General features: G+C 45.8%; 1 protein-coding gene across 1 annotated transcript in view; it reads right to left on the bottom strand.

Annotated features, from left to right (window-relative positions):
• LOC135224564 (co-chaperone protein daf-41-like) overlaps positions 1–24,243 on the bottom strand; it is a 99,422-nt gene that overhangs the window by 62,783 nt on the left and 12,396 nt on the right. The window contains exons 2-3 of the mRNA XM_064263673.1: positions 507–693; positions 169–357 (exon numbers count right to left, since the gene is read on the bottom strand). Coding sequence (XP_064119743.1) covers positions 169–357; positions 507–693 — 376 coding nt within the window. The remainder of the gene's footprint in view (positions 1–168; positions 358–506; positions 694–24,243) is intronic.

Below are 24,243 nucleotides of genomic sequence, written 5' to 3'. Positions count from 1 at the left end.
GTATCTAAAATCTGTGGTACACTCAGTGTAAATGAGCAAATAGAAAGTGCTTTTCCCTTAAGAAAGTTGAGCAATATTAGCATGTATGGCCTTTTAAAGGGTTTATTTTTCTCCACTCAAATAATGTGAGTAAAATTGCAACATATGAAAGTTTCTAATAGTTCTCACCTCTTCCAAGTCTGGGTTTTGACCCTCGCCTTCATCTTCACTGTCATCTTCATCCTTCCATCTTCCAAAGTCAACCTTCAGCCAATGCTGTTTTACTTTCTCTTTGAGTAGATGTGGCCAGAAGGGACCTTCTTCTTTTTTAACTAAAATCAGTTCTATGTTACGGTCCCTAACAAAACTGCGACTCTTCTGTGGAAATAAAAAAAAAAAAAAGTAATCAATGAGTAAGATAAGGGAAAAGGTGTAAGACAAGAAAAATATATATTATATATTTTTTGGCACAATATCATTTGTCAAGTATTCATTTAAACATACATTTTGTTAGGATGATTACTCACTTCTTTATCAATGTTACTATAAAGTATGTAGGTATATTCATAGTCCTTCTTCTCAGTACCTCCAGTGCCCTTGAAGTAAATTTTATCTTCTTGTATTGTAATCGTTGGTTCTTTACAATCTTCGACACATATGGTGAGGAAAACGACATTTTTTCGCTGTGCCCATGCTACAGGGGGTGGAGAATTCCTAAACAAAATAAAATAATTAAAACTTGATCAATAGATTATTTTCCAAATACATTATTTTCCAACTAAAATAGAAAATTTATATCCTAGCATACAAACCTAAAGTTCTTGACAGGATTTAGCTTGCACCCGTGCCAAGGCAACAAGAGCAAAAAAGCAACCTTCCTCTTCCCCTGCTTGCTAGCTTTGGAAGAAGGGGGAGGTAACAGCACTCGACGATGAGATGAAACCGGAGATACAACAACTTAATTCTCCTCTTCGTAAATTTGCTAAACATGCCTTTGGGAAAAGCATGTAGAGAACATCACTCAATCAGTCATTGATGATGTATATGGCAGTGCCAGAGAACTCAATCCTGATACTGCATGAGGGATTTCCACGGAAGAAGCAGTAGTCCTATAGCTAGCAGACACCGTGGCCAGTAAGTTGTCCCAGGAACAGTCATAGCAGATATCAGCAAGCCACTCAAGCCTCTTAGAGTGATCACCAGTTCAAAAGAGACACTGCTCTCCAGAGAGGCCTAGAGAGGCATACAACTCTCTAAGGACCTCAGCTTTCACAACAACAGAAAAAGAAGTCAGGTTAGATTTTTTTATTACACTGTGAAAGTGTAACATGCAAAAATACCGTATATACTCGCATATTGTGCGACTTTTGAAACCTAATTTTGAAGCTAATTTTAAAGGGGTCGCATCATACACACGGTATAAAATTAGCATACCGTCTATGCTTTCCAAAATCGGCCGATTGCGATAGTTACTACAGGAGGAAAACAGTAATCTTTTAAAAAGTTATGCTTTACTTGTACTTCACTATATCCAATAATATTATATGTATTCTCATATTACTATTGTATTTTAAAATACAAGAGAGCAATCGTGCGCCATTTGCATTATTTTGGTTTATACATGTTTAACTGCTCTAGACTAACCATCTTCGAATGTCGAGACAAAAAACCCCAAGGCTATAATATGTTATTGTTATTATACAATTAAGTTTGTTCATACTTACCTGGCAGATATATATATAGCTGTATTTTCTGAAGTCCGACAGAATTTAAATTCGCGGCACACGCAGTGGGCGCCAGTGGTAGTACCCATTCCCGCCGCTGGGAGGCGGATATCAGGAACTATTCCCATTTTCTTTTCATATTTTTATCAGTGTCACTGTCTCCTGAGGGGGGTGGAGTGGTGGGCACTTTAATTATATATACTGCCAGGTAAGTATGAACAAACTAATTGTATTATAACAATAACATTTGTTCATGAAACTTACCTGACAGATATATATATAGCTGAATCCCACCTTCGGATGGTGGGAAGACAGAATAGGATTTTTGGGAAACTAAATTAAGTAGATGTATACATCTTGGTTCCTGACCTGTTAGCATAGCCAACTTCGTGATTACTGTCACCAAAGTCTGCTTCTGCGTTACTAGAGTTGCCAGCGAGGTAGACCCACCGTAATGCTGGTGCGCTCTAGATGATCTGTCAACGGGGGCGTGACCACAATGTGACTAGACCATATGACCATACTTCTGAGGGCACCGAAGCTAAATCCACCACCTGACCTAACTATCAAAGTTAGTTCCATAACTTCTAGGCTAAGAAAAGGAACGCGCCTCAAGCGAGCAACCCTCAAAGTTAAAAGCACACCTATCCCTTTTCTATAGATAGGATTCGTGTTGCTTCCTGCACCCATAATATATCTACGGATATGTATGGTCCTAGCGACTTACGGATCTGAAATTGTCCGTCTTCACATCCCGTCGGGAGTGTGAAGCGAACACAGAGTTTGCTTCGCTAAAGCGTGGCACTCAGGATGTTACTGAGTGTCATGCTCTGTTGAAATGCTTCCGAGGCCGCGCCCTCACCTCTTGACGCATTCATATTAAGAAAAATCTCAAATCTTTATGCAAACATAATGAATGAGACCTCTTAAAAGAACTCCTTGGCTATAATGCCAGGGGTGCTTGGACATGAACAGTCTGGTCTTTTTTTACGGAACAACGCCAGATTGTCGGGAGTGTGAAGCGAACCCAAGAGTTGCTTCGCTAAAGCGTGGCACTCAGGATGTTACTGAGTGTCATGCTCTGTTGAAATGCTTCCGAGGCCACGCCCTCACCTCTTGAGCATTGATATTAAGAAAAAATCTCAAATCTTTATGCAAACCATAATGAATGAGACCTCTTAAAATAACTCCTTGGCTATAATGCCAGGGTGTTCTTGGACATGAACCAGTCTGGTCTTTTTACGGAACCACCGCGATTGTCCGTTGACCTTGACTTTCTATAGTTTTTATCAAGATAAACTTGATGAGACCCTACAGGGCACAGGACTACTCTAATTGCCCTTGCCCATAATTTGTGCCATACCCTTGGTCTCCAAGCCTTCGGGTCAAGGGTTAGACAGGTTTTCGTTCTTATCAAGAACGGAAGGCTTAGAGGACAGACCGCATTATGTCCTTTAAAGCCAAAACCTCTGATGATGGCTAAAACCATCACTAACCCTCCTTGCCGTGGCTAGAGCGGTTTAGAATATTAGCCTTCTGGTCACGTGTATTAAGTTCGCAGAAAGGATAGGTTCGAAATGCTTTTGGCATCAGAAACTCAGACTACGTCTAAGTTCCATGCCGGAACCTTTGATCCAGAGAATTTCAAGATCTCCATGCATATTCTACAATAGTTAGGACTTCTATCTTATCTCATACTTCATACGGAAAGATAGAACCATAACGAAATTCACAGAGGTCGAGGTGGAGGAACAGTCATTTCCCTTCACTATCTCCAGAAACGGCCCCCTCCGATTGAACACTGAAAATAGGCAGCACTGCTTTGCCTTGGCCAAGAGACTGCCATTAATCTTGAAGATCTTATCGCTTCTCGATAGTCTGAACGCCTTCAGACTCAGAGAGGAGAGATATTAGATACTTCCACTAAGTGACGATGTTAGATTACACCGATTCTCTCGGAAGGGTCTTTGGACAATTCTCTGAATTACCTGACCTCTGTGAATCCAACCTCTTAGAGGCAAACATGTGCGACTAAAGCTAATCCTCTAGGATCATGAATAAGGGAACAACTTAAGAGGAAGCTCCTTCGTCTTCAATATTACGAAAAACTTAACGAAAGGACGCCCTCAGTTCTCTCCTCACTTTCGACATACTTCTAAGTGAGGATTACTCAGACGTCAGTAGTTGTTGCCTTCGATCGAGAAGACCCGCACGGACGTGCACTAGTTTAACGAACCTCTTGAGGATCGTTACGTTCCGTGCCCAAAGCCCATAACCAATTCTCTCTTCTCGAGCTATGAGAGAGCTGAGAAATTATCCGAGATGATTTGGGCCACTCGATCCAAACTCACCCTTCGAGGAACTGGAGAGCCGACCAATTTGGCTTCCAATTCTTTCAGACAATGTGCCAGAACATCTGTTCTCTGTTTGGATGTCTGGCACCCTCTCGCTATCACCCGAGGTGATCCTCAAAGCCGTTGAGAGAAAATTAGAATTACAATGATCTTTGATGTTATTCCAATTTCTTTGTGAGAAAATTTGTAGAGGTCTGAATTGCTGTTTATTCGGAAAACAAGCTTCTCCAGCGAGGAAATGGTCCCCAGCAAACTCATCCATTCCCTCACTCAGCCTGCTTCCTTCCCTAAATAAGGCTGCGCTTTGCATAAGCAGGAGAGCATTATTATAGTGCTATGCCGCGGTAGATTCGTACAGAATGTTACCGTGCGGTAAACCGCACTGAACAAGTATAAGAGATATCTTGTTGAAATTTTTCTAAGTAAACGGCAGGCATGATCATTCAAGATTACTAGAAATTTCCTCAACCCGAGGCTAAAATCCATGATTGTAGGGCAGAGGACGGTTTATTCAGCCATTCCCGCGGCAAGGGAGAGAGACGTAACCAACCGCGCATGACACCGAGCTAGCCGGTACTGCGTAGATCACAGTAACAGCAGCCTTGTTCATCGTCTCGCACTATGTGCCTGAGTTTGCCAGCTACTCCTTTTACGAAGGGATAGGTATGAAATTATCGAGCAAAAGGAAACTCTCAAGCAGGCATATTTTAAACGAAACAAAATTCGCTAAATACAGAAGCTGAGTTGGTGTTGCAGTTCAATTAGAATACTTCTCGTCTAAGTCGCAATCCGTAGAATAACTAGGATATGCCGCCTACCCCTCGGACAATTCAACTGCTTAGTAGAATCATGTCGCGAGGTTAATATACGTAGTATATTTATAGTATTCTGAACAACGATCGTCCATCCTAAATTCTTTCCTTCAAGAAAACAAAATAAGGATTGGAGATCGACCACCTTCGATCTCTATCAAAAAGAGTGAAGGAGAAGTCTCCTCGAAGGAAAGCTTCAATGGTGAACAGAATACTATCTGCCTGAGTTGCCAGCTACTCCCTTTACGAAGGAATAGGTATGATATTATCGAGCAAAAGGAAACTCTCAAGCAGGCCTATTTAAACGAAACAGAATTCGCTAAATACAGAAGCTGAGTTGGTGTTGTCGTAACAATACCTGAAGAGTTGTTCTTACTCCGAAAACTCTTGGAAGGTTGAAGGGAGTGTCAAATAAATACATTAGAACAACAGTTCTTTCGGCTTCTATCCGCAGAGGTAAATACGATATGCGTATATGACTTGACCCATGCGTTAGCAAAATGACGCAAAGATAAACTACGTAAGTATTGTAGTAATTTGAACATCGAATTCTCTACTACATCTTTCCTCGACGAGAAGAGAGAAAGGAAAGGAAAACGACTGTCCACGTTCTAATGAATGAGACTTTTTAAAAGAACTCCTTGACTCTTTGCCAAGAAAAGGGAGTAATATTCGAATAGAGATCATCAAGAGAGAACCGAGGATCGAAAAAGACCGTTCAATGTTCTTATGATATTGGACATAAGACTTCCTGGATCTAGTCTACAAGTCTTTCTCTTAACCCCGGATGAGCCTCTGAAAATGAATGAGAGCTCTTCCGAAATTTGTTAATGATTTATCCACCGCTTAAACGATAAAAACGTTAAAATCTATGTCAATGAGAACTACCCCATTTATGAGGGGTCCCCCACTTAAATGACAAAACGTTTAGTATCTTGACAATGGGGAAAACGTCCTTACTTGACAAAACTATTAGCACTTTGCTAATAGGGAAAACCCTTTAACATGACCGAAAGTCACCCAGAATCCGAGTATATAATCTTCCCGATTCTCAGAGAAATCGATGAAGAGGAAAGAGGGATCGAAGAAAAAATTCGGGTATGTCTCTCGCTAACTCCGAATCCTTTTAAAAATTTCTGTAAAGGAATGTCCTGTGGAGAGTCCTGAAAAAACCTCCTCTTGACGAGCGTTTATGAAGCGTCAAGCGTCCTAAGAAACGTCCTGAACAGCAAATAAGACGCCTTCTACAAGTCTTTTCTCTCGCAAAGCGTCCTGCCGAGCTTCCACCGAAGCGTCCTGGCGAATGTCCACAAAAGCGTCCTGCTGAGCGTCCTGGAAAGCGTCCTCATAAGCGTCCTGCTTCGCGTCCTCAAAAGCGTCCTGCTTCGCGTCCTGGAAAGTGTCCTGCTGAGCGTCCTCAAAAAAAAAAAAAAAAAAAAAAAAAAAAAAAAAAAAAAAAAAAAAAAAAAAAAAAAAAAAAAAACAAAAAAAAAAAAAAAAAAAAAAAAAAAAAAAAGTCTGCGTAGCTACGAGCGTGTCTGAGCAGAGAACACCAAGTCTTCTGAACGACGTTTCAGAGAGGAACTCGTTGAGCGCCCTGATGCATGCAAGGCCCGCCAAGAGGCGTCCTGGCGAGCGACCTTGCCAACATCTCAATGTTATGACGAACCGCGTTTTGCGTATGACGTTGAATATTTTCAAGGGACGTCCTCATGCGAGTTTCATGGAGAGCCGCACGCTGCTCCTGAAGTGTGTGAACACTAAATGCAAAAGAACATCTCCAGAAACGCACTCAGCAAAGGAACGCCGAGCTTCCGAAAGACACCCTCGCAAGTGCTTGTCCAAGCGTCCTGGAGAATGTCCTCTACTTATAGGACGTCGAGCACCTCCAAAAGCTCCCTCACGTCTAAATTGCTCTTCTTATGCCGAACCCGAGACATAAGTTGTTTGACTGTGCAAAGCAGCTTGCCGGACGTCAAACTTATCAGCTTGCTTTTCCGAAGTAAGCGAACGTTACATAACGTATACGGAGCGCCATGAGGAGGAGGAGAGACGAATACTGAGTTGCTCCTCCAAAAGGTGGAATCTAGAATGTCCCTTGATTACCAAATTCTTTTGGAATGCTAAATAAAAAATTCGAGAGCCCTGACAGGGCACAGGACTCTTTCATCCTCTCTGAGACGAGAGAGAGAGAGACGTGAAGCGTCCTCTTCTCTAAAGCTTCTTTAGGGGGCGCGAGTCCTTCAAGATTCGTGCACGTGCTCGATCTTCGGCAGCCTGAGAAGCGACAACAGGACCTGCCGAAAGGAAGCCAGATCAGCATGAAAAACCCTTAACCCTCCTTCGGCTTTTGACATGCCCTCTCCCTGGTTTCCTGGAGCCCGACAGAGGTCTAGGCCTAAAGGCGTTATGGGGCCGATCTGACGTTCCCTCCTGACGAGAGAGAGGACGTGAAGCGTCCTCTTCTCTAAAGCTTCTTAGAGGGCGCGAGTCCTTCCGAGAGCTCCAACCCTTGCGCGGGGAGGACGCCTCGGAGGACGAGAAGCAATCCTTCAAGATTCGTGCACGTGCACGATCTTTAGCAGCCTGGGAAGCGTCAACAGGGCCTGCCGAAGGGAACGCCAGATCGGTGGGGAGCCCCCGTAACCCTCTTGCGGCTTTCGACATGCCCTCTCCCTGAGTCCTGGGAGTCCGACAGAGGTCCAGGCCTAGAGGCATTATGGGGCCGATCTGACGCCCCCTCCACAACACAAGGGCACTACACTTCACAACATGATTGGAGAGCGAGCACTTTAGTCTAAGATTACTTTGATGTAATCCTCTAGCAGAAACTTCTTCTAGGCCCGTAAGCCATAACACAGGGTTAGGCAAAATAAAATCTACAGGAGGTTAGAAGGTTCATTATTTCTAACTTCTGTTTACTGTGGAGGAAAACTCCTGATTCTAACACGCTCTAAAATGCGTACATGAATCCTCCTTCTTCCGTAATCAGTACACATTACACTAATTACATTGAACTTATGCAAAGAAAAACATGTAAACGTCATATATACTAAGCGAGTGTCTACCGAAAGTTCCGGTAGCCTCACCTTACCCCATGCAGACAACAGTCTGAAACTAGGCTAACTAGCTTCAGACATCAAATGCAATGAAAAAATTTACAATAGCGTATGCCTAGCCACAAATCCAAGTCAATAAGCGGCTAATGAAGTTTCAAAATCCTAGGCAGAGGTCTGTAAACAGTTGTTTACCGACCGGCAACAGAAAAAACTATGAATAGAAAATGAAGAATAGTTCCTGATATCCGCCTCCCAGCGGCGGGAATGGTACTACCACCTGGCCGCCCACTGCGTGTGCCGCGAATTTTTAAATTCTGTCGGACTTCAGAAAATGATATTGTTAAACTACAATAAAGTTTTGTACATACTTACCTGGCAGATATATACTTAGCTATAGTCTCCGACGTTCCCGACAGAATTTTCAAATCTCGCGGCACACGCGACAGGTAGGTCAGGTGGTCTACCTTACCCGCCGCTGGGTGGCGGATGTACGAACCACTCCCGTAAGCTTGTCAGATTTTTCTCTTCCACCTGTCTCCTGAGGGGAGGCTGGGTGGGCCATTAATCGTATATATCTGCCAGGTAAGTATGTACAAAACTTTATTGTAGTTTAACAATATCATTTTTGTACATGAACTTCCCTGACAGATATATACTTAGCTGATTGGCACCCTTGGTGGAGGGTAAGAGACAGCTCAATAATACAGGTAAGACGGGAAACAACTAATGTTGTAGGATATAAAAACCTTGGTTCTCACCTTTTCAGGATGAAGACTTCATAGATACTATCTCTGAGTCTGCATTGCCTGGAGAGCTACAGCTAGACGTGACCTGATGCTGAAAGACTCTCGGATCTACCACTGGGATATGTGATCCCCTATTGTGGTAGAATCCAAGTCGGATGCTGTTAGAGGGACCATGTCCGCTTACCTAACAGATCCTTACCACTACCTCTGCAAGGAGCCAAAACCCACCAGACCACCTAACCAAATACAAAGGGTTAATATTACGACAAAGAGAGGTGCCTCCTGCAACCTCTTTCAGACAACCAAAAAACAACAATATAAAATATAGGGTAACATATAAAAAATTTACACAGGATAAGTTTCAGCTCCCTGCCCCAGCACCGAATCCGCCGATACGAAAGGACCCAAGGCGAAGCATTTATCATATGTGATTTTTACATCACGTAGGTAGTGTTTGCGAAAACCGATTGGCATCTCCAAAAAGTCGCCTCCATCAAGTTCCGCACAGACATATTTTTTCTGAATGCAAGCGAAGTTGCGATGGCTCTACCTCGTGAGCTTTCACTTTCAGTAGTCTAAAATGATCTTCCTTACAGGCAACATGTGCCTCTGTAATAAGGCTTCTCAGAAAAAAGGAAAGAGCATTCTTCGACATGGGCCGAGTGGGGTCCTTTACGGAGCACCAAAGCACCTCTTGATTAGCCTTAAGTTGTTCCTTCCTCTTAAGGAAATACTTCATAATTCTCATAGGGCAAAGAGAGTTCTTTCAGGCTCTTCCCCTACTAGAAAAGATAAACTACGAACTTCAAAAGCTCCTGGGCAAGGACGTGATGGGTTTTCATTCTTTGCCAGGAAACTTGGAAGAACACGGAACACACCATAGAATCTTCCTTAAACCCTACATTGCCCTCAATAGCTTGGAGCTCACTCACTCTCTTAGCTGTAGCTAGGGCCAAAAGGAAGATAGCCTTCTTCGTCAAAATCCTTGAAAGAGGCTAAGCCAGGAGGTTCGAATCTAGACGATCCATTGGAATTGTAGGACTACGTCTAGATTCCAGTTCGGTACTACATGAGGACGCTTAATGGTTTCAAATGATCTAATAAGATCATGCAGGTCCTTATCATCGGATATATTCAAGCCTCTATGCCGAAATACCGCCGCCAACATACTGCGGTATCCCTTAATAGTTGACACAACCAGATGACATTCTTCTTTGAGGAAAATAAGGAAATCCGCAATTTGGGTCACAGAGGTACTGGGAAGTGGAAATGTTCTTCCTCTTGCACCAACGTCTGAAGACATCCCACTTTGACTGGTATACACGCAAGGTGGAAGGTCTCCTCGCTCTTGCGATTGCTTTAGCAGCTGTCGCTGAAAAGCCTTTCGCTCTGACCAAACTTTGGACAGTCTGAAACCAGTCAGACTGAGAGCGAGGAGATTTTTGTGGTACCTGTCGAAGTGGGGTTGTCTGAGTAGATCGCTCCTTAGCGGGAGCGATCTTGGAAGTCCACCAACCATTCCAGTACCTCTGTGAACCATTCTTGGGCCGGCCAAAAGGGAGCGATTAAGGTCATTCTCGTTGAATCGGACTCTACGAACTTCTTGATGGTTAGCCCCAGGATCTTGAAGGGGGGAAACGCGTAGACGTCGAGTCCGTTTCCAGTCTAGAAGAAGAGCATCTATTGCTACTGCCTCTGGATCCGATATCGGAGCAGTAAGGATCCAGCCTCTTGTTCTTGACGTGCAAAGAGGTCTATGTGTGGCCTGCCCGCATAACTTCCACAGGCTCTGGCATACTCCAGATGAAGGGTCCACTCTGTGGGAAGGACCTGATCTTTCCTGCTGAGGAGATCTGCTCTTACATTCCTTTCTCCCTGCACGAACCTGGTGAGAAGCTTGATTCCTCTTTCTTCTGCCCACAGAAGAAGGTCTCTTGCTGTCTCGTACAGGGAGAAGGAATGCGTCCCCCCCTGTTTCCTGATGTATGCCAGAGCTGTAGTGTTTGTCCGCGTTGACCTGCACTACCGATCTTCTGACTTTGGGCTCGAAAGCCTTCAGAGCCAACCAAAACAGCCATCAACTCCTTTCTGTTGATGTGCCAGGCTACCTGGTCCCCCACCCAGGTACCTGACACTTCGTTGGTTCCCAGAGTTGCACCCCACCCCATGTCCGACGCGTCGGAGAACAACACCAGGTTGGGGGTCTGTGATTGAAGAGACAGTCCCTTCGCAAAGAGGTTGGGATCTGTCCACCATAAGAGATGTCTCTTGATGTCCTGGATAACGACAGGGAGAACGTCAAATCCTGAGAACGACGACTCCATTCCGATGAAGAAAGAATTGGAGCGGTCTCAGGTGCAACCTTCCTAGGGAAACGAATTGCTCCAAGAGGAGAGTGTCCCCAGCAGACTCTCCATCCCTCCCTCACTGTGCATACTCTTCTTTCCCTAAGAAGGTTGTTACTCTCTCGAATCCTCGGCTATCCTTTCCTGCGAGGGAAAAGCCCGAAAACATCAGAGAGTTCATCTGTATCCCGAGATACACACACTCTTGCTCGGGAATTAGTGATGACTTCGTTGAAATTGACGAGAAGTCCCAAAGCCTTCGTCAATTCTAAAGTTACTTGTAAGTCCTTCAAACAACGATCTTCTGAAATGGCCCTTATTAGCCAATCGTCGAGGTACATGGATATCCTCACCCCTTTCAAATGAACCATTGAGCCACATTCCTCAAAATCCCCGTGAACACTTGAGGGGCCGTCGAGAGGCCGAAACACAGAGCCCTGAACTGAAAAATTTTCCCCCCCATCATGAATCTGAGAACTTCCTCGAGGAAGGATGGATCGGTACGTGGAAGTAAGCGTCCTGTAAATCCAAGGAAACCATCCAGTCCCCTGGACGAAGCGCTGCCAGCACTGATGAAGGCGTTTCCATCTTGAACTTCTTCTTTTCTACGAAGAAGTTTTAGGGCGCTTACATCCAACACCGGTCTCCATCCCCCTGAGGACTTCGGAACTAGGAAAAGGCGGTTGTAGAAGCCCGATGAATGATGGTCTGTCACTAGTTCGATAGCCCCCTTCTCCAGCATCTGATCTACTGCTAGATGGAGAGCTTGATTCATGATGGGGTCTCTGTACCTGGCCGTCAGTTCCCTTGGGATGGTCGTCAAGGGAGGTCTTTCGACGAAAGGGATGAGGTACCTCTCCTCAAAATAAGAAAGGGTCCAAGGATCCGCCCCTTTTTGGGCCCAGACTTCTGCAAACTCTAGAGTCTGGCGCCCACCGTTGTTTGAAGGACTTGCAAGTTATTTGGGGGCTTTAACAGACTTGGCGAAAGTCTTACCCCTTCTTGAAGGTCTACGACCTCTAAACGTAGAGGTTCTTGATGAAGATGCCCCTCGAAAGGGTTCTCGAACACTTGACCTTGCCTCCTTCTTAGCCTTGGTAGGGAAAGAAGGGCGAGGTTTTCTTGCCGACTGTGCCAAAAGGTCCTGGGGGGTGGCTTTGGCCGAAAGTGACCTCGAAATGTCCTGCACTCGATGTTTCGGGAACAACTGAGTAGACAGAGGAGCAAACAGCAAAGAAGACCTCTGAGCATGGGAGACCGACTTCGTTAAGAAGGAACAGTAAACCGACCTCGTTCTTCACGATGCCGTACCCCATAAAGGGAGGCGAATTTGCACTCGCTCCGTCTCTTACGACTTGTCCATACAAGACAAAACACACATAAGATCATCTGGTGAAAGTTGACTCTGGCACTTCAATTTTCTTGGCTAGAACTCCCAACGGACCAATCAAGGAAGTTAAAGACTTCTAGCACTCTAAACATACCTTTGAGCAAATGACCAATTCGTTCTTTTGCCCAAGTCGTCTTAGCAGAGTTAAGGGCAGTTCTCCTTGTCGAATCTACCAGTGCCGAAAAATCCGAATCAGCCGAAGACGGTAGACCCATCCTAAGGGCTCTCCTGTTTCGTACCAGAAAACCAGCGCGTCCTGATTCTCGAAAGGAGGAAAAAGCGAACATCGTTTTCCCCGCTTCTTCTTTGGAAGCCATCGGAACCAAACTCCTCAGTGCCTTCTTCATAGAAGAGTTGGCTTCATCCTCACACAAGAAGAACTCTTCGCTGTCTTCGCCGTTGAAAAAAGTGAGTGAGGAGAAGGAGGAGCCGTAGCGTAAGGGAATCCCCAAAAACTTGTAAAAGTAGCTCTGTAAGCTTCTTGTAAGAAGAGACAGCAGCAGAAGTGTTCGGTTCCTCATCCGAACCTTCTAGGACGTCTTGTCGAGGTGAGCGCGGAAGATCCTTAGGTGACGAAGGGATCCTAGCAGGAGTTGAGCGGAGGTTTGTTAGAACGCCCTCTCTTAGAAGAGTTCACATCCACTGGAGAACGATGAGAAGATCTGGGAAGTCTACGATGAGACTCCCTCTTCGAGGTATAAGGAATCTCAGCCGAAGGAGAGGTAGGGCTCCTACTCCGAGAATTCTCGAAACATCCGCAGGGCGCTTACGAGGAGGCGAGCGCCTACTATACTCTATGCACCTATCCTGAGGCGAGCGGCTGCCAGGAGAAGAGCGCCTATCGAGAGCAGAGCGCTTGCGCGCTCTCCATACCTGTCCAGGTTGCGTACGATCAACTGGAAGTTCGACTGGAAGGCGAAATGCGCCTACTAGGAGAAGGCTGCTTGCGAGACTCTTGACGTCTAACAAGAGGGTAACATTCAGGAGAAGGGCGCTTCAAAACTAAAACGAGCGTCCTACTTGGTAGAAGGGCGCTTCCGGGATTCCTGGTGCCTACCAAGAGACAAACGGTCAGGAGAAGTGCGCCTAGAAGCGGGAGAGCGCCTACACGGAGAAGGGCGCTTGAAAGACTCTTGTTGTCTGCCCTTAGGAGAATAATCAGGAGTATGACGCCTTAAAAGAGACGAGCGCCTACTAGAGAGCTATGTGCAGTAGGCTCTTGGCGCCTACCTTGCGGGGAGCGGCTAACAGTATGCCGTCTATCATGCACACGACTCCTACCAGACTCTAGATGCCTGTCAGGAGAGAGTCACGATCCGATACTCGAGGAGAGTGACATCTGGAAGAAGAACGCCTACTTGTATAAGGGAGCCTTCTATAATCTTGAGGCTGCTGAGGAGAAGTCTCACGCGAGGGAGTTGAAGAAGAAATCGCGTGATGAGCAGGTGCAGTGCGCTTACCGGAAGCGGGAATCCAATCTGGAGAAAAAACTTCTTTCTCCATAGAGCGTCCTACCGATGTTTGGCGCCTTGAAATTGAAAGAGAGCCAGGCAGAGCGAGGGCGCTCGACGCGAGTGAGGGCGCTCCCGCGAGCGACGGGGCGCTCACGATGCGAGCCCCCACCTTCATACGAAACCTCCCCATATGAAGGAGAACGATCCTCTGAAGAGCGGCGCCTAGATCTCTTGATCGGAAAGAGAAACGTCCTTCTTCCTACTGTGATCTAACTGCTAGAGAGGTCTGCTAGCGCCGTGATCTGAGCTTGAAGTCCCGCGAGTACTCTCGTAGGAGAATCTTCTAGTTCTTCCTCGAAGCAGGCGCCGAGCGCGGAGCGCGAGAAGAAGAACGATCACAGGATTTCTTGTGTTTCTTCGCCTCCACCGCCGATTCTTCCGGGAAAACTTCCGGACTAGAAGCCAAAGGACTGCAGGGAGCCCTTCCAAGCCCTCTTCAACGGGCGCGACGCAGTCCGGGAGTTCCACCTCTCTTCGGAGAGGAGATGACGAGTAGGAGAAGCATTAGGAGTAGGAGCTCCTTCTTGTAGCGATCCGAGGCAGCCTGGGAGCGTACTTCAGGATCTGCCGAGGGGACGCCTGACCGGTGGGGGCTCTCCCTAGCCCTCCTGCGGCTTTCGACTTTCCTACTGCCACTGGAAACTGGGAGTCTGGAAGAGGTCTAGGCCTAGAGGCACTAAGGAGCCGGTCAGACGCACCCTCCACAACTGGGGACACTGCACTGATCACTAACACTCTCCTTACCTTCCAACTGACGAATCTTCTGATCCACAGAACGATTCTTGGCTTTCAGAGCTTGCCGCCTCCGAAGGCGAATCTCCGGCTTCGGTCGTGGGGAGCCGGGGCTGCAACTTGGGAAGAAGGTTCTAATTCTACGTTAGTACTATTAGGATCCACATCCAACTCACTCATTCTAGATCTGCTAGAACTTCTAGAGGAAGCCTTACGCACTCTATCACGTTCCAACTTCCTAACATAAGAAGAGAGAGCCTTATATTCTTCTTCATTCATCCCTTACATTCACTACAAGGGTTAGCAAACGCACAATCATTCCCCCTGCATTTCATGCAAACCGTGTGGGGGTCTACCGAAGCTTTCGGCAACCTCACCTTACATCCTTCATTCACGCAAACCCTAAACAACACCGAAGTTTTAACTCTACCGATTCTAGATCAGACATCGTTAAAGATCAAACTCAAAATCAAACCGGTCCACAATCAGCGTATGCCAAGCCAAACAAAGCGAATACGTCACCAAAAGAAGTCCAAATTAACTCCAGGCAAGCGAGAATCGAAAAACTATCGAGAGGAACCGACAACAGTTGTTATCGTTCCCGCGACAGAGAAAATCTGACAAGCTTACGGGAGTGGTTCGTACATCCGCCACCCAGCGGCGGGTAAGGTAGACCACCTGACCTACCTGTCGCGTGTGCCGCGAGATTTTGAAATTCTGTCGGGAACGTCGGAGACTATAGCTAAGTATATATCTGTCAGGGAAGTTCATGTACAAAATACAGCTATATATATATCTGTCAGGTAAGTTTCATGAACAAATATAAGATTACAGGGGTTTTTCATTTCCAGGTACTTTAATCTCCTTCCTATTCGGCCCTGCTCTCTCTCTCTCCTAAATCCTACTGCTGTCCGATCGAGAGCTTTTTATGGGATAACATAGGCCCGCATTTCACATTTTCCATACCTATTTATTTTGTATACGATTGCCCTTTCTTGGCTGTGAAGTTGATGTCTGTCCATGGCTGTGAGACGACCAGGAATAACTTTTAAGTCGGTGTCAAAGTCACTCCACACTTCGGTCAGGCCAAAACCTTGCCATATCGCATTCAAGCAACATTCCATTGTTTCCTATCTATTATTTTGTCAGAGAGAGAGAGAGAGAGAGAGAGAGAATCTGTCTGTATATGATTGTTTATTTTCTCACTCGTCAAACTTACTCTGTTATGCTTTATTTCATATTTCCTTGCTCACCAATTTATTCTATACCTACAATATTAAGAAATCAAGATATGTGTAGAAGGGAGAACTGTCTCCAGACTGTACAGTGGGGATTTAAACGCACATGGAACTGGTTGAAATATTTGCAACAGCACCAAAATGATATGCCATGCGGATAGAAAATCTGACTCCGTTTCTTTTTATTGCATAAAAAAACTATCAATTGTTAACCTACGTAATTTATTTAGAATTCTGCGTAACGGAAAAGATATTTGATATATGTAATGGGAGAAATTGTTTTATCTCTGTTGTTGCTATAAATTTGGCAGATATGCGGAGATCAAACACATGGGAGGACCAAAACACCCCAGCCAGAGAGCTCTGTTCATTTTGTAAATACTATACTTTGGCACGCTAGGCTTACCCGATTCATTTGGGTGTGGGCGCTGCAGCTGCTGCTACTTCTACTCAAATTATGGCATCTTTCTTACTAATCTCAAGAATTGACCATATGGAAAATCCCAAGATAATAAAATAGTAATTGACATATGACAAGCCTTAAATATTTACGCTGTCTGTCTGCCTATCAGGAAAAGATACTAATAATTTGAATTGACGGTATCTTTGACGGTATCTTTCCAGAGAGAGAGAGAGAGAGAGAGAGAGAGAGAGAGAGAGAGAGAGAGAGAGGAGTATATTTACCCAGTTGGCATTAGTACATATGCGGGCAGTGTGTTCATGCTTGTTAAAAAATGTGCAATACTGGTAATTCATATCTGGAAGACAAAAACAATATGAATTTTTGTTGTTGTCAGTCGCATGGACTAAAGTTTACAAGAGCAGGGAACAAATCTTAACATTCCTCCAGAGATTAAGAGATGAAACCATCGCTGAATATCTCTATCTCTCCTCTCTCTCTCTATACTGTTAAGTGTTAACTTGAGTCTCTGAAACCAATAGGTATTAGCACACGTGCAACTGTTGAAAAAAATATGCTGTACCTACAGGTAATACCTACATCTTTGAAAGATAAAACAAACAAAACAAATTTTGTTGTTGCTAGTCGCGGGGGCTATAAAGGGTGTGACCAGCAGACAGAAATTAACATTTTTCCAGAGAAGAGCTGAATTTTGTTTTGAAGGTATGTTAACAGCATTAGTAAATAGGTATAATCTTCTAAAGAACTTTTTTTTTCTTTTTTCTTTTTGCGGAAGAATCTTCAAACTATTTTGCATTCAAAGTAATGAGAAGGAATAATTCTATTCTTCATGTAATCAGTAAAATACTTACACTATTAAAAACTAAAACTACGTACTGTATGCAAAACACACACATCATCGTCAGCTTAGCGTGTGTAAACTTTCATTCTAAGAAATTCACATAGTAGTAGTACGTATAACCAACACCTGATTGGCTGGTTGGTAGCCATGGAGATCTGTTACCCAATGACTGCCCTCTACTTCTGTTCTGTTCTAGACATATGCCGTGGATGGCACTATGTTTGAATGTTACCATGTTCGTGATTTTCTGACTGCTGACGGCAAAAATTACTCAGTAATTTTCTTTATATAATTATTTCTTCGTGAAAACAATATTATAATATGATCATTTTAACTCTAATGAAAAATACCAGTGTGTCGTAGCGATGCGTCATCAACATGTATAGTGGTATGAAAATACCACATTGTGTTGTAGCAATGCGTCATCACTAAGTGCAAATCCTTTTCCCGGACCATCCTCAAAATTTTACGACTCTTCAACTTCAAAATCGATATAGTGAAATATATTTCATAGTCATATTGATAAAATTCACAAGATGAACGGCAAAACATTATTATATTTTGATTGTTATGTACATCCATATTTTTTGCGTTTTACGGAATGTTTGTTTTGAAAATAATAGCTATTAGTGAACATATGGTATTAAGTGTCCCACTATTTAATTATAGGTGATCTTGATTATCTCACATTCATTTAACAGTATTATATTAATATTTATTTAAATAAACTGTACGTAATAAATAACAATAATGAAAAATATAAAGGGAAAAATGTTTTTGCTGCAGTAGTGATGTTTGTTTGATTATGCATCTGACCTCACATTTCCGAAATCTGAAAAAATTCCAAAAACCGAAAAATCGGATAAAAGAATGTGTGTGTACTGCACACAATGTCTACACATTTACTGATACCCGTTGGTGAAAGACTCAAATTACAGTATTATTCCTGAGAGAGAGAGAGAATGATTTAGGACTCCAAGGCGTGTATTTTTACAATTAGTTTTTTATTATCTTGGGATTCTTTTTTTAACATGTTATTGTTATTATACAATGAAGTTTGTTCTACTTACCTGGCAGATATATATATAGCTGTATTTTTCTGACGTCCGACAGAAATTTCAAAACTCGCGGCACCGCAGTGGGCGGCCAGGTGGTAGTACCCATTCCCGCCGCTGGGAGGCGGATATCAGGAACCATTCCCATTTTCTATTCATATTTTTATTAATGTCTCTGTCTCCTGAGGGGAGGAGGGCGGGCACTTTAATTATATATATCTGCCAGGTAAGTATGAACAAACTTCATTGTATAATAACAATAACATTTTGTTGCATGCCACTTACCTGACAGATATATATATAGCTGAATCCCACCTTCGGATGGTGGGAAGCGACAGAATAGGATTTTTTAGGAAACTTAAATTAAGTAGATGATATACATCTTGGTTCCTTACCTGTTTGCAAAGTAGACTATGTGATTACTGTCACGTAAGGCTGCTTTTGCTTAATCACCAGAGTTGCCAGCCAGGTGGAGACCTGTAGTGCTGGTGCGCTCTGGATGATCTGTCAACGGGTGCGAGACCTCAGCGTGACAAGACCATCGAGGCCATACAAATGAGGGCAACGAAGCAACTGACCACCACCTGACCAACTATTCACAAAAACCCCTTAAAACTAACTAGAGGATGGGAGATCTTCACATAAGACTCCCACAAACCTAAAAACACAACAACAAATCTAAACTTAAAACTAACTAAGGATAGGGAAAGAGCTACTTCCGGACCCCAATACTGTGTCCGCAGAAACGTATGGCCACCGTGCATTACAATCGTCATAAATCGTTCTCACATCCCTTAGGTAATGTGAGGCGAAGACGGAGTTACTCCTCCAAAAGGTGCAATCAAGGATGTCCTTGATTGACATGTTCTTTTGGAAGGCAAGAGAGGTAGCGACGGCTCTTACTTCGTGCGCTTTTACTCGGAAGAGGCTCAAATCAGTCTTCTGGAAAGATGAATGAGCCTCCCGAATGGTGTCCCTTAGAAAGAAAGCAACAGCATTCTTCGATAAAGGTAACCTCTGGTCTCTTCACAGCGCACCAGAGGTTACCTGAGGGACCCCTTACCTCTTTCGTTCTATGCACGTAGAACTTGAGAGCCCTGACCAGGCACAGGACTCTCTCTGGTTCTTGGCCCACCAGACTTGACATACCCTTGATCTCGAAAGTCTTCGGCCAAGGGTTCGAAGGATTTTCATTCTTCGCCAAGAAAGTTGGGTTTCAACGAGCAGACAGCATTGTCCCCTTTGAATCCCATTAACTTGCTAAACGCTTGAATTTCACTAACTCTCTTAGCCGTCCGCAAGAGAAGTTAGGAAAAGAGCCTTCCTTGTCAGGTTTCGAAGAGACGCTGTCTGAAGCGGTTCGAAAGTGCTCGACATCAGGAATTTAAGGACTACATCCAGGTTCCATGATGGAGGTCTCATTTGAAGGAACCTTCGAGGTCTCGAAGACTTTAAAAGGTCATGAATATCCTTGTTGTCAGACAGGTTCGAGGCCTCTGTGCCTAAAAACCGCTGACAAACATGCTTTTATATCCCTTGATGGTAGGGACCCGCTAATTTCTGCACATTCCATGAGAAAGAGCAGAAAATCAGCTATCTGGTTCACAGAGGTCGAGGAAGAGGAAACTCCCTCCTTTTTACACCATGCCCTGAAGGAAGCCCACTTCGATTGGTAAACAGCTCTTGTGGAAGCACGTCTCGCATGTGCGATTGCTCTCGCAGCTGCTTTCGAAAAACCTCTCGCTCTGGCCAACTTTCGATAGTCTGAACGCAGTCAGACCCAGAGCGGAGAGGTTTTGGTGAAACCTTTCGAAGTGATGGCTGTTTGAGTAGATCTTTCCTCCAGGGCTAATGTCCTTGGAAAGTCTACAAGGAAAGACATGACCTCTGTGAACCATTCTCTCGCTGGCCACATCGGAGCGATCAGGGTTAACCTCGTCCCTTCCGGGCCGCAAACTTTCCCTCATGACTTCCCCCAGAATCTTGAATGGTGGGAAGGCGTATAAGTCTAGGCCCGTCCAATTCCAAAGCAAAGCGTCTACCGCGATTGCTTCTGGATCCAGGACCGGGTAGCAGTAAAGAGGAAGTCTCTTGGTCCTTGACGTTGCGAATAAGTCGACCGCCATGGACGTCCCCACAACGTCCATAGGTCTCGACAAACGTCTTCATTCAAGGTCCATTCCGTCAGTAGACTTGGTCCCGACGACTGAGAAGGTCTGCCCTGACGTTTTTGCACTCCTGCAATGAATCTCGTCAGGATAGTCACCTTTTTTCTCTTTGCCCACAGCAGAATCTCTCTCGCTAGGGAAACAACGTTCTGGAGTGTGTTCCTCCCTGGTTTTTTAAATAAGCGAGTGCTGTGGTATTGTCCGAGTTTATTCTGAACAATCTTGTTCTCCCAAACTCTTTTCGAAGATAACTGCAGGGACAGAAATATTGCTGCCAGTTCTTTGACATTTATATGCAGGCTACCTGTTTCCCCTCTCCAGGAGCCTGACACTTCCTTCCTTCGCCCTAGTGTTGCTCCCCATCCTGTGATGGAAGCGTCTGAAAACAACACTAGGTCGGGGCTCAGAAGACTTAGGGACACGCCCTCTTGAAGCTTCTGAGGGTCCAACCACCATCTTAGGTGGTTCTTGATTGGAAGCGATATTCTCAATATGGCATTGAGATCGTCCTTGGCCTTCCACTCGTCCGCAAGGAAGAATTGGAGAGGCCTGAGGTGCAGTCTTCCCAAGGAAACAAACCTTTCTAGCGAGGAAATGGTCCCCAGCAGACTCATCCATTCCCTCGCCGAGCAAGTCTCTTTCCTTAGAAAGGCTGAGATCTTTTCTAAGCCTAGCCGCTGACGTTCCTGGGACGGAAACGCTCGAAAAGCCACTGAATCCATCTGAATCCCCAGATACACGATGGACTGTGTTGGGGTCAGATGCGACTTTTTCGAGGTTGACCAGAAGTCCCAGGGACTTCGCTAAGGCTAAAGTGAACTGCAAGTCCTTCAGACACTTCTCTCTCGACGACGCTCTGATCAGCCAGTCGTCGAGGTACAGGGAAACTCTTATTCCCGAAGAGTGTAGCCACCTCGCTACGTTCTTCATTACTACTGTGAACACCATCGGAGCCGTGGTCAGTCCGAAGCACATAGCTCTGAACTGCCATACTTTGTTGTCTAAGACAAACCTTAGATACTTTCTTGAAAGAGGGTGGATCGGGATGTGAAAGTACGCGTCCTGCAAGTCTAAGGACACATCCAGTCGCCCGGTCTCAATGCTCCCAGAACAGAATGAGGCGTCTCCATCGTGAATTTGTTCTTTTCCACGAAAAAGATTGAGCCTGCTTACATCTAGAACTGACGCCAACCTGACGACTGCTTCGGTACTAGGAAGATTCTGTTGTAAAAACCTGGAGACCCCCAGGTCCGCGACTTGTTCCACCGCTCTTTTGTCGATCATCTGCTGAAGGAGATCGAACGATACTTTCTTCTTTTCTCCCTGATAGGATGGAGAAAGGTCTCTGGGGAGTCGTAGAAAGAGGAGGAAGATCTAAAAAGGGGATCTTGTACCCCTGCTCCACGACTGCCGGGACCAAGAGTCCGTGTCTCTCTCTCTCCACGCTCCCGCAAAAAACTTCAGTCTGCTCCGACTGGTGTCTGAAGGACATGCTTCTCACTTGGAAGGCTTTGGCTTAAAAGGAAGCTCTTCCTCGTGAAAACCCTCTCCCTCGAGGAGCTGCTCTCGAGGGGGAGCCCCACGAAAGGGCTTAACTTTCTTCGGCGGTCGAACCGCAGCTGAAGAGGTTGAAGGTACGGCTGACCGTCTTGTAGACTGGGCCAAAAGGTCCTGAGTTGCCTTCTCTTGTAAGCTGTTCGTCAGGTCCTTTACCAAAGTCTGGGGGAAGAGATGGTTCGAAAGAGGCGAAAACAGCAAATCCGCTTTCTGAGCTAGAGTCACCGACGAGCTGTGAAGTTGCACAGCAAAGCTCTCTTTTTTAATAAAGCCGTTCCAAAATGAGATACGAGCTCCTCCGAACCATCCCTGACGGCTTTGTCCATACATGCTAACACGCTGGACAGCTCCCCCAGACTGAGAGATTCTGGGCTTCTCGCTTGCAGATCCAGAACTCCCAAACACCAGTCAAGGAAGTTGAACACTTCCAGCGTCCTGAGCAGACCCTTCAAATGATGGTCAGTCTCCGACGAGGTCCAGGTTACCTTAGCAGAGGGTAAAAGCGACCTCCTCTGCAAATCCACTAGGCTGGAGAAATCTCCTTGAGCCGAAGAAGGGATACGAACTCCCACTTCATCTTTGGTTCTATACCAAATGCCCCCTTTTCCACTAAGTCTAGTTGGAGGCAAGGCGAAGGTCGTCTTGCTTGGTCTCTCCTTCGTACCATCCAATCCTGGAGCTTTTTAAAAGCACGTTTCGTTGAGAGAGAAGTTTTCATCTCTACAAACTCCGGGGTTTTTCCAGTTTTAGATGAAGAAAACTGCGAAGGAGGAGACTTGGGAGCTGCGGGCTGAAATTTGTCTTCAAAGAAGAACGCAAGAGTTCGTACGAGGACTTTATAGTCCGAGATAGACGGGCTGCAGCAGGTTCCTCTTCAACGATTCAGCCGAACTACTTAGCTCTCCTTCTTCTCTAAACGGAAGAGGAGACCGTTTGTCATGAGAGGGCGTCCTTAATGTCAGGTCTTGGCTTGATCAAAGGACCCCTATCCTTGCTAGAGGCAGCCTTATTTCGGCTGTCTTCTTTATGACGCTTACTGCTCGATGAATGGTAGAGCGTCCTGAGGAGGACGAGCGTCCCTCAGCGCCTTCCGCAGCAGTCTCACCTGCCCGAGAGGCGTCCTTACATTTCTTCCTTCGCTGGCATACGTGCCTGTGCGCGTGAACTAGCGTCGGGGGTACGACTTCTTGGTCAGAATCCCCAAAAACTCTTGAAAGGCGGCCTGAACGTCCTGGCGAGCTTCCTGCCAAGCGTCCTGACGCGAGTGCGTCCTGCCGAGCGTCCTGTCTAGCGTCCTGGCGAGCGTCCTGACGAACGTCCTGCCTAGCGTCCTGCCAAGCGTCCTGACGAACGTCCTGCCTAGCGTCCTGCCAAGCGTCCTGACGAGCGTCTTGACAAGCGTCCTGACGAGCGTCCTGCCGAACGTCCTCGTACAGAGCGTCCTCCTCAAAAGCGTCCTGACGTAACGTCCTTCTAGAGGACGAACGAGATCGGCGAATCGCCGAAGGAGAAGCGATCGGCGAACGAGACGAAGTAGGAGAAGGAGACTGCTTAGTCCTCTTGACAGGCAGTCTAAGGTCCTTCCTCCGCTTAGGCTCGACTGCTGCTGGGCGAGGCCCTCTGAGCCATAAGCGAGGATAGCTGGTCCTGAAGGGACAAAAGAATGTTCTTCGTTTGGGGAAGAATGAACAGAGGAAGCAGGACTGATCCTGTGCGAAGACGAGGGGCGAGGGGACGCCTCCTTCCTTCTCACGGTACAGCTACCTGCTTCTCAGGTATACTCGCCTGTGCACGCAACCTAGCGTCCTCATCGGAGGAGATCCTACCTCTCTTCTGAGGCGGAAACGCGTCTATGCGTCTTCCGACGAAAGCAGCGAAAGAGGAGTGAAGCGTCCTCCGCACGAAACGTCCTTTTCAAAGGACGAGAGTCTCTCCGAGCGCTCCACCCCTTGCGCGGGGAGGACGCTTCGGAGGACGAAAAGCACTCTTTCAGGACGCGCGCTCGTGCACGACTCCTTGGCAGCCTGGGTCTTTGCTACAGGGCCTGCCGAAGGGTAGCCCCAGATCGGTGGGAAGCCCCCGTAACCCCTCTTGCGGCTTTCGACATACCTACTCCCTGGGTCTTGGGAGTCTGATAGAGGTCTAGGCCTAGAGGCATTATGGGCCGATCTGACGCCCCCTCCACAACACTGGGGGCACGATCACAACACTTGCACCAGAGCCAGTTTCTAAGGCTTTCACTTTGGTCTCCAGAGTGCGAAGAGACTCCAAAATCAGAGAGAGAGCATTCGCTTCTCCCGACACAGAA

The sequence above is a fragment of the Macrobrachium nipponense genome, chromosome 12 (assembly GCF_015104395.2).
Source record: "Macrobrachium nipponense isolate FS-2020 chromosome 12, ASM1510439v2, whole genome shotgun sequence".
NCBI classification, from domain to species: Eukaryota; Metazoa; Arthropoda; class Malacostraca; order Decapoda; family Palaemonidae; genus Macrobrachium; species Macrobrachium nipponense.
This window is presented reverse-complemented; position numbering and strand designations above follow the sequence as displayed.